The sequence below is a fragment of the Nomascus leucogenys genome, chromosome 2 (genome assembly GCF_006542625.1).
Source record: "Nomascus leucogenys isolate Asia chromosome 2, Asia_NLE_v1, whole genome shotgun sequence".
Taxonomy (NCBI): domain Eukaryota; kingdom Metazoa; phylum Chordata; class Mammalia; order Primates; family Hylobatidae; genus Nomascus; species Nomascus leucogenys.
In genome coordinates this window covers 6871542-6883180 of record NC_044382.1, presented here as the reverse complement: position 1 = coordinate 6883180, position 11639 = coordinate 6871542, and the positions used below count along the sequence as shown (strand labels likewise).

The window sequence follows — 11639 nt, the reverse complement described above, 5'->3', positions numbered from 1 at the left end:
ACATTTTTCAATTAAAAATAGCTTTTATTGGTTTTTTTTGTAATTTTTTAAAAATAGAGACGTGGTCTCACCATGTTGCCCAGGCTAGTCTCGAACTTCTGGACTCAAGCAATCCTCCAGCTTCAGCCTCCCAAAGTGCTAGGGATTACAGGTGTGAGCCACTGCACGCAACCTATTGTTTTTATATTTTAGAATTGGCATTTTTATTAAAAACTTGCAAATATAGAAGAAAATAATCAGAAAAATCATCATCCTGAAACATAATCTTTTGACGCATTTCTTCCTGATCTTTGTTTTCTACACTCATATGAAAAATAAAAGTGAGGAAAGGGACTAAAAATCAGGGTGGTGGGACGGTGGGAACCTTGCTGTCCCCACCTTCTGTGACATCAGAACTCAATGTTTGCAGGATGCCTAGTGACCACAGGGAGGGGAAGGGTGCCCTTCTGCCTGTTGAGTGAGGGGATCTTGGTCCACCCTGGCAGCCAAATCTGAGGCCATGGCAACCCAGCAAGTGGACAGCAGAAGGCAGGTGGCAGCAGAGCGGGTGGCAGCCCAGCTGCTTGAACGGAGAAGGGGCAGCCACCGTGATGACAAGAAGCAGGTGAGGCCAGGCCAGGTACATGCTGCTTTCCTTCCATCTGGGCTCCTTTTGCCACTCCAGACAGACTAGAAGGCCCTTGAAGCCCGGAATGAGTCTTAGACCCAACCGTCCCTGGATCCCACTCGGTGGAGCACAGCTTAGGGGCTTAGGCACTTCTTGCCGGGGCTGTCAGTGACACTGTCTTATTAAATTCTCAGCACTACCAGCAGAAGGTATGTTCCAGGAGGACTGGGCTTTTTGTTTAGTTCCCCGCTGAATCCCTAGTGCCTAGCATGGTGCTTGGTGCCTAGTAGATGCTGAATGAATGAATGAACTGATAATACTCCTGAATTGCAGCACTCCTGGAGGATTCATTCTCAGGGCTGAAATTCAAAACTCATGTGGGATTTCGTCAAAATGGAAAATATTAATGCTTGCTGCACACAGCCTGGTGCATCCACACCCCATCTCTTAGATGCTATCAACCTCATTCACAGAGGGTAATCTGAGGCCCAGAAAGGCAAAAGGGCCATACAACTGGGACGTATCAGGATTTGAAAACACATTCATCTGATTTAGAACCCCCTGAAACAAGGTTCATCTGCTATGAGAACCCTGAGCAAGGGTTTATTCTGAGAATAAGACGCTGTTGAAGGGTTTTAAGCAGAGCAATGAATGAATGAGCTCTGCTGTCTCTGTTTTCAAAAGACTTGTTCACTCATTAATTTACTATACATGTACCAAGCGCCTCCTATATGCTGGACCTTGCAGCATATAACAGGGGCCTTCATGGACACCCATCATGCTGCGGCTTTTCCTAAAAAGTGTTCCATAGACACCAGACCCAGGAATGCTCCTTTCAGAAACATTCTTTACAGAATTCTGTGGCTTGGGGAAGGCTGCATACCCTCATCCCTTCCTGAAGACTGACACTGCTCATTCACGTGAGGAAGGCTCTGAGAAGTCCTGCAACAAAGAAGTTTGCTTAGCTTTGTTTACCACAGCATTTCCCACCTCGATTCTACCAGAGTCCCATTGTTTCTTTTTTTTTTTTTTTTTTTTTTTGAGACAGAGCCTCGCTGTGTCACCAGACTGCTGGAGTACAATGGTGTGATCTTGGCTCACTGCAACCTCCATCTCCCGGGTTCAAGCCATTCTACTGCTTCAGCCTCCTGAGCAGCTGGGACTACAGGTGCCCGCCACCACACCCAGTTAATTTTTGTATTTTTAGTAGAGACAGGGTTTCGCCATATTGGCCAGGCTGGTCTCAAACTCCTGACCTCATGATCCACCCGCCTCGGCCTCCCAAAGTGCTGGGATTACAGGTGTGAGCCACTTCTTCTTTTTTGAAAGACTTTGCAGTGTATTTCAAAATCCATTTTACAGACGAAGAAACTGAGGCTCAGAGAAATTATTTGGCTCAGGCCCCAAGACGACACAAGGAAAAGGACTCAAACTCAATCCTAGTCCATGTTCCTCCCATTGCCTCCATGCAGCACAGTATAGAAACCAGCAGCAAGAATGCTGGGGAAGAAATCAATCTGTAAAATACCTTGGTAGAGGACTGGTTATATACATAGAAGAGCTTCCAGGCCACGAAAACTCATCAGCCATTTTAAAGATTGTGACAGTTAGTGTGTGTCTTCCGTGAAAAGATTCCTAAAGAGTATTGTTAAGAAAAGAAAAAGGACCCTCATATTAAATGTACAGTGTGATGATTTTGCATTGGGTGTACACACAGATCAAACTACAGAACATTTCTAGCACTGAGGGAGGCTCTTTCGGGGCTCCGCCCACCTGGCATCCCACCCCCATAGCAGTGATTCTGATTTGGGTCATCATAGCTGAGTTTTCTGTGTTCTTGAATTTCATGTAAATGGAATCATACCATGTATACCTTTGTGTCTGACTTCTTTCTCTAATCATTGTGTCTGTGAAACTCAACCAGTTGTTGCTATGTAACGTGTTTTTTTTTAAGTTAATAATAATGTAGTTGCTTGTATTATAAAGAAAATTATCTGGGGAAGAGGCAAGTTGGACAAATCTTTCATCTTCCGTGTTTAGTACTGGGTCTAAATGTTACTTCACATACTTGGGTGTGTAAGAAATTTATTCTTTCTTTAAGGCAAACTAAATCTGACTCAGCCAAAATCTAATGAGTTTGGGGAAAATTCAATGTCAGTCAATATGCACACACACACAAACACACACACACACATTTGAAAAACAGGAAAACTTTAAAAGCCATGGTTAAAATTTCCACGTTAGCAGAAAAAGAATTAACCTCAATAGTATAAAGAAATAAATAATAAAGACAAAATCAGAAATTAATGAAATATAAAGCAAACAAAATTAATAACCATTTTTAGTTGGTAAAATTAAATTAAAAATTGGAAAACTTTTAAATAGACTAAACAAAAAACATACGTAGAAAGAAAACACAAATTACCAATATCAAGAATGAAAGAGGTCTCTTGTTTCCTCTCTTGACCTCTTTTCTTTATATACTTTTTTAAAAAGAATGAAAGAGGATTATTATGACTCTTACAGGCATTAAAAGAATATTAAGGTAATATTAGGAACAATTTGATGCCAATACATTTAACTTAGGTGAAATGGACAAATCTTCCTTGGCAGTACGACTTACAAAATTGACTCAAGAAGAAATAGTCTTAATAACTACAGGTCCAAAAGTTTTCACCAATAAATTTTATCAATCATTTGAGATGAAAGTAATACCAATCTTACACAAATTATTTCATAAAATAGAGAAGGAGGGAGTTCTCACCAACTCATTTTAAGGGGGCAACAAAAGCTTGATACCAAAACTTGACAAACGTATAGAAAAAAAATTTTTTTTTTCGTGACAGTCTTGCTCTGTCACCCAGACTGGAGTGCAGTGGCGCAATCTTGGCTCACTGCAACCTCCGCCTCCCAGGCTCAAGCAATGCTCCTGCCTCAGCCTCCCGAGTAGCTGGAATTACAGGCGCCGGCCACCACGGCCAGCCAATTTTTGCATTTTTAGTAGAGACAGGGTTTCGCCATGTTAGCCAGGCTGGTTTCAAACTCCTGACCTCAAGTGATCACCTCGGCCTCCCAAAGTGTTAGGATTACAGGCATGCGCCACCGTGCCCAGCCTAGAAAAAATTTTAAACCAATCTCTTCTCAATGTAGATGTAAGAAATCTCAACAAAATAGTAGCTTATCAAATCATACGATATATAAAAAGGTTAGCTAATGCATCATGAACAACTAGAGTTTACTGAAGAAACTCATTTGGCTCAATATTTGAAACACAATTAATGCAATTTACCACAAAAATGGAGACACATATAGTTGCTCAGTGGGTACAGAAAAGTCATTGGTGGTTTCTTATAAAATTAAACATACATTTACCATATTATAAACCAGCATTTGCATTTCTGAATATTAACCCAAGAGAAATGTGAACATATGTTCACACAAGGATTTGTATATGAGTGTTCATAGCACTTTTATTCATAATAGCCCCAAACTGAAAACAACCCAAAAGTCCATCAACAGATAAAGAGACTGATTGTGCAATATTCTATGTTCATATAAAATAAATACTCATCAATAAAATACACAATATATTCATCAATAAAATTGAGCACAAAAAATGGAGGCATTTCAAAAATGCTATCTTAAGCAGAGGAAACTAAATGCAAAAGCACACACACTGTGTAATTCCACTTATACAAGGTTATGGAACAGGCAAAACTTCTCAAAGTGACAGAAAACAGACTAATGGTTCTCTCCAGGCAGGGCAGGGGTGAGGATGGAATTGACTGCAAAAGGAAACTTTCTCAGATGACAGAAATGCTCTACATCTTGACTGGGGTGATAGTCTACAGGTATAGACATTCATCAAAACTCATCAGACTCATCAGACTATACATTTTAAATGTGTGCATTTTATTATATGTAAATCATACCACAATGAAGTTGATTCCTTTTCAAGATCAATTAAAATGAAAAATGTTTACATGAGAGAAATCGCAAATTGAACATCAGTAAGTTGCCGTGTTATCTATTTCTTCAAAGTTTGGGAGTTTTGTAGTAAGCAAGTGTGGCTTAGATAACTAGAACAAAAGTTAAACTCAAAAAACTGTCTTATAAGCATTCCCATGTCTGGCCCTTTGTGATGGAAGCAGGGGGACCTGGAGAGAATTCATCCTCATGTTCTTCCACCTCCTCCTCTTCTTGAACCCTAGACGCTGTTGGCATTGCTGATCTTGGTGCTGTACTTGAGCACAGGGATATCGGGTGAGCATTCTAGAATCTGAGAAAGAAGGAACCAAATCCACATGAAGCTTGGTGGAGCATTCCAAAGATGGTTTTATGTTAAGGGGACCTCCATAACCCACCTTCTCCCACTGACCCTTCATCACACTGTGATAACTAACCATGTTTATTTCAATTAGTGCTCATTTGCTCTTAAGAGGTGATGTTTGCGCCTGTTTCAGGAAGCAGTTGGAAGGTGTCAGAAAGGATCAGAGAATGTAACTACTACCAGAATCTTGTAGTTTCCCAGGTAACATATCCAGCAAGGTACTGAGGTAAGGCAATCTGGGAAGCTTTCCAGAGGAGGTGTCATTGGCAACATGGGTCATGAAAGATAAGTAGTAGCTGGCCAAGTGTAGAAGGTGGGAACAGGTACTACGAGCACAATGAGTAGCATGTGCAAAGGCCCAGGGATCTTTTTGAAACCAGTGGGAGCGGGGAGGAGGGTCCTATTTGAGAAAGCACAAGATGCCATTTCTGTGTCTGCCTTCCAGGGGCTTGAATATCAGACCGACGAGCCCTCAGAAGAACCGATAAAGACCATGAGGAACTGGCTGAAGGAGAACTTGCGTGTCTTCTTGGAGAAGTTAGAGGAAGAGGTGCAAGAGCTGGAGCAGCTAGTGCGGGACCTGGAGCTGTGGCTGGATGCTCTTCTGGGAGAGCCGCAGCAGGAGGAGCGCTGCCCCACACGTAAAAGTCACTTGTGAGGGGTGGGCCTGGGGCCTGGGGAGAGCACAAAGGTGGGGAGGGGTTGCCAGGGATTTCTCTAAGCAGTGCAGAGCTCTGACTCTTGAAGTTCCAGGGAGGCAAGAAAATAAAGTAGTTGGGAAATGAAGTCCGCTGTTCACATTCATGAATGCTGACAGAAACGGCCTTGGCGGAACACCAGAGCCCGCGGAGATAGTCTCCCTGGCACCGTGACGTGGCCCCCTGGAACCAACACAGGCTTCAGAGCCAGCCATGGGTTCAGGACTCTTCTACTTTCTTGAGATGTTTGTAAGTTTCCTTAACCGGAGACTCAGTTTCCTCACATATAAAAATCAGGGAAACACACTTTGCCTTATAGGAAGACAATGTATCTAGGGTGTGTATACAGAGTGTGACTGGCACATAGCGGGTGTCAGATAAATAGCTCTTCCTTTCTCACATGTTCCTTCCTCCCTGGAGTGTGGTAAGAGGATACTAGCTCTGGCTAAGTGTGTGGCTATTACGCGGCATTCAACCCTCTGACTCTGCTGGTGGAAGTAAACATTCCTAAAATCTCTATTTGGTGATAGCTATCAAATTTACATATGCATTTTCTCTTTGACCCAACAATCTGCTTCAAGGAATTTATCCCACAGCTACATTTGCCCACACATGAAATTACATGTGTATAAGATTATTCACCTCAGCTTTATTTGCAATAGCGAAAAAATGGAAGCAACCCAAATGATACCAGGAGGGCTCTGGTTATATAAGTCATGGTACAGCCAGATAATGAACAATCATGTAGCTATAAAAGAGAATGAGGAAGATTTCTACTGTGGTGTGAATATAGGTGATCCCCAAAATCATATATTGGAACCTAATACTCAATGTGACAGAGTTAACAGCTGGAGCCTTTAGGAGGTGATTAGGTCACGATGATTCTCCCCTCATTAGTGAGGTTACTGCCATTATTTTAATAATATAAGCTTGTTAGTGCCATTATATTAATAATAGAGGCTTGAGGAGCCTCTTTGCCCCTTCCACCATGTGAGGACACAGCTAGAAGTTCTCTTTTATGAGGAACAAGTGCTCACCAGACACTGAATCTGCTGGTGCTTTGATCTTGGACTTCCCAGCCTCCAGAACAGTGAGTAACAAATGTCTATTATTTACAAATTATGCAGTCTAAGGTGTTTTGTTATAACTGCCCACATGGACTGATACTTTCCTTCTGCTAAAATGGGAAAGCCTGAAAGATATGTAGTTAAGTGAAAAAAATTAAGGTGTAGGCCAGGCACAGTGGCTCACACCTGTAATCCCAGCACTTTGGGAGTCCAAGGCAGGCAAATCACTTGAGGTCAGGAGTTCAAGACCAGCCTGGCCAACATGGTGAAACCCCGTCTCTACCAAAAATACAAAAAATTAGCCCAGCATGGTGGCATGCACCTGTAATCCCAGTTACTAGGGAGGCTGAGGCAGGAGAATTGCTTGAACCCAGGAGGCGGAGGCTGCAGTGAGCTGAGATTGTGCCACTGCATTCCAGCCTAGGCGACAGAGTGAGACTCCATCTCAAAAAAAAAAAAAAATTAAGGTGCAAAAAGGGAGCAGAAGATAAAAATATGTATTTTGCTGTTGATATTGATGATGATAATGATGTTATTAAATATGCATAAAAACTCTAGAAGGATACAAGCCTGCCTGGGAGTGAGGGGATTTGAAACTGGGAGATGTGTAACAAGGATGGGAGAAAACTTTTCAGCATATATTTTTCATACCTTCTTGTTTTCAAACTATGTGCATGTTTTGCTAATTCAAATATTCTTAAAAAACAAAGCTCTATTTTGCTTGCAGACATGGCCTGGAATATATGTATATAAGCAAAAATAACAGTATCACTATGATGAAATTATGAGTGAATTAATTTTAAAAAATAGTTCCAAAAGAAAACCCTTCTGTTTTGATTAACTTATTTTGATTAAACAATGACCATTTTTTATCTGGGATTTCCCCTTTTTCCCATTACCTCCAGGAAACTTATAGTTGTTCATTACTGGAATTTTATCAGCCTCATTGTTTTGGGTTATTTATTTTCTCCTTTCTATGACTTTTTTGTTTTCTATTCTGATGGAGCTATTATACATGTACCAATTATTAGAACCACCTCAAATCTTTGGATAGTCATGAGGGTTTCAATTACACTAATCTCAGAAGACATCTGACTTACAGGGGATGGCACAGCAATTCGTTTGCCAGGAGGGATTAATCAATTGCCATTTGGGATAGAAAAAGTCTTTGCAAATTATGATCCCAAGTTTCCACTTTGAGTATTTGGCAGGGGGTCGGGACCAGAATCTATTTTTTTACATTTCCAGCTATTTCAGCAAGAGTTCTACGGGAAGGGTCTGATTGATATTTGCTTGCATTTATAGTTACATATTGCCATAGAGTAGTTATGTATGTTTATATTATATTTATATATTATATATACTTATATGTTTATATTATATATGATACATTTATAAATATATTGATAAAATATATATTTTATATATGTATACAAAATTGGGGGATACATTTTAAAAAAAAAAGAAAATGAGGCCACGTGCAGTGGCTCCCATGGCTCCCACCTGTAATCCCAACACTTTGGGAGGCCAAGGCGGGCAGATGACTTGAGGTCAGAAGTTCGAGACCAGCCTGGCCAACATGGTGAAACCCCATCTCTACTAAAAATACAAAAAATAGCCAGGCATCATAGCACATGCCTATAGTCCCAGCTACTTGGGAGGCTGAGGCAGGAGACTCTCTTGAACCCGGGAGGCAGAGGTTGCAGTGAGCTGAGATCTCGCCATTGCACTCCAGCCTCGGTGACAGAGTGAGACTCTGCCTCAAAAAAAAAAAGAAAGAAAAGAAAATGGAGCTTAGACCTGTGAGGAGTTAAAGCACGTCTGTCGATATTAGAATCTTTGAGAGGAGCTAGCTATTTGGACACCTCCCCTGTCCCCCCAGTGCTGATGTGGGCCCCCAACCCATTGATGGTGGCTACTTTTGGTGTGTTGTCTTGTGAGCCCATAAAGAACAGGGAGTCACTTGGGATAACTCAAGCAATAAGGGCTTATTGTGGTGTTACAAAGGAGCCAGAATCTCCCCCCAAATCCAGGAACATACCAGGACCTGGGATTGCGGAGACTGAAACAGGGAGGTCTTCGAGAGTTCAGGGTGGCTCCAGCGCCCAGCTGCAGGAATCCTGGAGCTTTCCCCTAGCACGCCACCTTTACATTGCCATTCTCCAGTGTTGGCTTCCTTTGTGTGTCTGCTCCATCTCTTCCTGCTTCCAAGCTTTGTATCTCTTCTTCAACTTGGTGCTTCTGCTTCTGATTCATTATAACTCTGATTTGTCCCTACCGCATGTGGCCACTCCCACCTACTTTCCAACTTCTACTGACTGTGAGATTCTGTCCACATTCCCCAAGTCAAATCCCAGGAGGAGTGGGTGGGATATGGCTGACCCATCTCATTGGCTGGGGCCTCCTGTGCCAAGCCAGGCTCTACATGGCAGCCTGCCTTTGGGATGACATTGGGGCGATCACCACGATGCAATCAGCAGTGGCAGGAGGGAGAGGGGAGGACCAAGTGATCCAGAACAGAGCTACCTCAAACAGGAAGCAGTCTGGGGCCATTTCCCTCCAAGGGACTCAGGGTTGCACTAAGATGCCTTGACACGTCACCCAGGGTGGTCGTGAATGTGGCAGAGAGTATACTTCCGTGTCCTGAGAGTCAATACCAGGGGAGCAGAATTGCATGAGACAGACACTCAGAGGTCAGACCCTGGGAAGATTCCAGACCTGTGCTGGGGCCAGTGTGAAGGGAGGCAGATGAAAACAATTGCCAAGAATGAGGTAGGGGGTGCTTGGCCACCAGAGTCCCCATAGGTGAGTGGGCCAGCCTGCCTCAAAAGCACAAAATAATAATTGGGGGATATTTCACTCCCTGTTTTCCATTCCTGAGTGTGAAAAAATACAAATTACACACTTAAAAGGAAGCATATTACTGCCTTCATGACTTTGAAGTCTGTTATAATTTGAATGGGGTTAGCAAAATGTTGCCCCGTAGACCTATTAAGAAGCTCACTTTCATATCGACAAAGTAGATTTCCCTTTGGGAGATACAATGTCCTTTGCTTGGGGAGGCCACTATTCACAGCTCCTTCCATTCAATCAAGAAATATTTATTGGGCCACGCATGTGCCAGCTGCCGGGAATGAGAAGTTTATATGCTAATGGGGGAACAGATAAAAAACGAGTAGAAAAGTCAAGACAAGGTGATTTCAGAGGATAACAAACAACCCCACTTAGCAAGCACTGCAGCTTTCCAGGTGAAAAACGGAGGCTTGGCATACACTGCTAAGCTGGAGCTGGCAAGAAACCCAGAGACTGAGGGTGTAGTAAGTTTAATCCACCCAGCCAGGGAGTTGGGTCTAGACAGCTACTCGCCAGGCCTTGGGACTTCTGTGCCAAGATTTCAGGTTCTGACCCAGGTAGCTCACGAGAGTACAATGGAAGAGACAGGCTTGGTCTTGTTACAGGGAAAGTGGCCAGTTGGGAAAATGTCATGAAGATCCAATTATCTGCATTTCTTTTCTTTGTTTCAGGCACCTGGAGCATGAGGTCAGCATCAGAGATCATTAAAAATGTTTAATTAATTTTAATTGATGGTCATCTCCCCCATCTCTCTTTTACTTCATGGGCATATTGGGCAACCTTCCTCATACTCCCTCAGGTTCTCCTATTTTGCTTACATTGGTTTATTCCAGATTTTTCTTTTGTTTGTATTTTTTTATTGGTTTCGATCAGCTCCTTTTTTCTTCCTTTAACGTGTATAATGAGAAAACAGCCACAACCATTCAGGTTATTCACGTTTTAAAGATAAGAATCTGATACTCTAGACAAAAACTGGATGTGGTAAAGACTACCTGTGTGTCAGCATGTGTATTTCTTAAGAACATAAGGCTTATTTGGAAGAAATAATAAAATCGTGATAGCTGACATTTAGAGGATGCTTCCCTCATCACTGTTTTAGGGTTTGGTCAAGTGCTGTTGCTTTTTCCAGATTATGAGGTAGAAACTGAGGCACAGAGAGATTGCATCACGGTTAACATCACATGCTCAGTAAGTGGGGAGCCAGGATTCTAACCTGCCTGGCCTCAGAGCCCTCACTTTAAATCAGTGTAATCAGTGCTCTTCATAGCCTACCCTCCATCGAGCCCAGCCAAGATGATGTCTTTTCTCTCTGGAAAAGTTCTCACTTTATTGTTAAGTAATCATATGCCGATTAAATTTATAAGGCCATAAATATTCATTGCATGCTACTACGTGTAGGGTACGCATATAGAGAGAAGTAGAAATCACGTTCCCTGCCCACTCTTAGCTTGTCTTTCTGCTGGAAAGCCAAGAAGCAAAGATGGGGGAAGTGAAATCTCTATGTTGATTTACAAGCCATTGGATGCAGTGCCAAAGGCACCTAATTAATTGCCAATGAGCTACATAAATATTTATTGGCCTAACTAAGAGTTCAAGGAAGGGATAGAGCGCTTGGATTGGCACTAAAATGAAAATCTGCTAGAACAGCTATACAAAAATGCTGGAACTTACACCAGGCTATGGCCAAGAGGAAATCGCAGGGAAACTGGAGAGAGAGAATGATGGGGTGAAGGCAGAAAGGAATCACATCCCAGATGTGGGTGCCCAGCCTCAACATAAGGACCAGATTCCAGGTCTCAGAGAAGATTTGGGGACAGGCTTCCCAAAAGCCTGTGAGAAGCAGGGTGACGGGAAACAAAAACCACAACAAAAACAAAAACCTTTGAGAAGCAAGGATTTGGGCTCCACTCAATCTATTCCAAGACCAGAATGTCCCTTTCCTGTCTGCATGTCCTATTTTTGATGGTGTCAAATAAAAATGTGGATTTCATTTTTGTTTTCTTAATCCACAAATTGGTTCAACAAAGTTGTGAAATTCAATAAATCCAGTTTGGCTCCAATCTGGCTGTCAGGAGGACAATTGA

The 11639-nt window shown here is 42.3% G+C and overlaps 1 protein-coding gene across 1 annotated transcript; it reads left to right on the top strand.

Annotated features, from left to right (window-relative positions):
• Positions 1 to 435: 435 nt before the first annotated feature.
• Positions 436 to 5723, top strand: SMIM23 (small integral membrane protein 23). The gene is made up of 4 exons (XM_012504707.2): positions 436 to 604; positions 4819 to 4870; positions 5071 to 5138; positions 5383 to 5723. Exons 1-4 carry the CDS (start codon positions 500 to 502, stop codon positions 5593 to 5595), a joined length of 438 nt encoding a protein of 145 aa, XP_012360161.1. The 5' UTR covers positions 436 to 499; the 3' UTR covers positions 5596 to 5723.
• The last annotated feature ends 5916 nt before the right edge of the window (positions 5724 to 11639 follow it).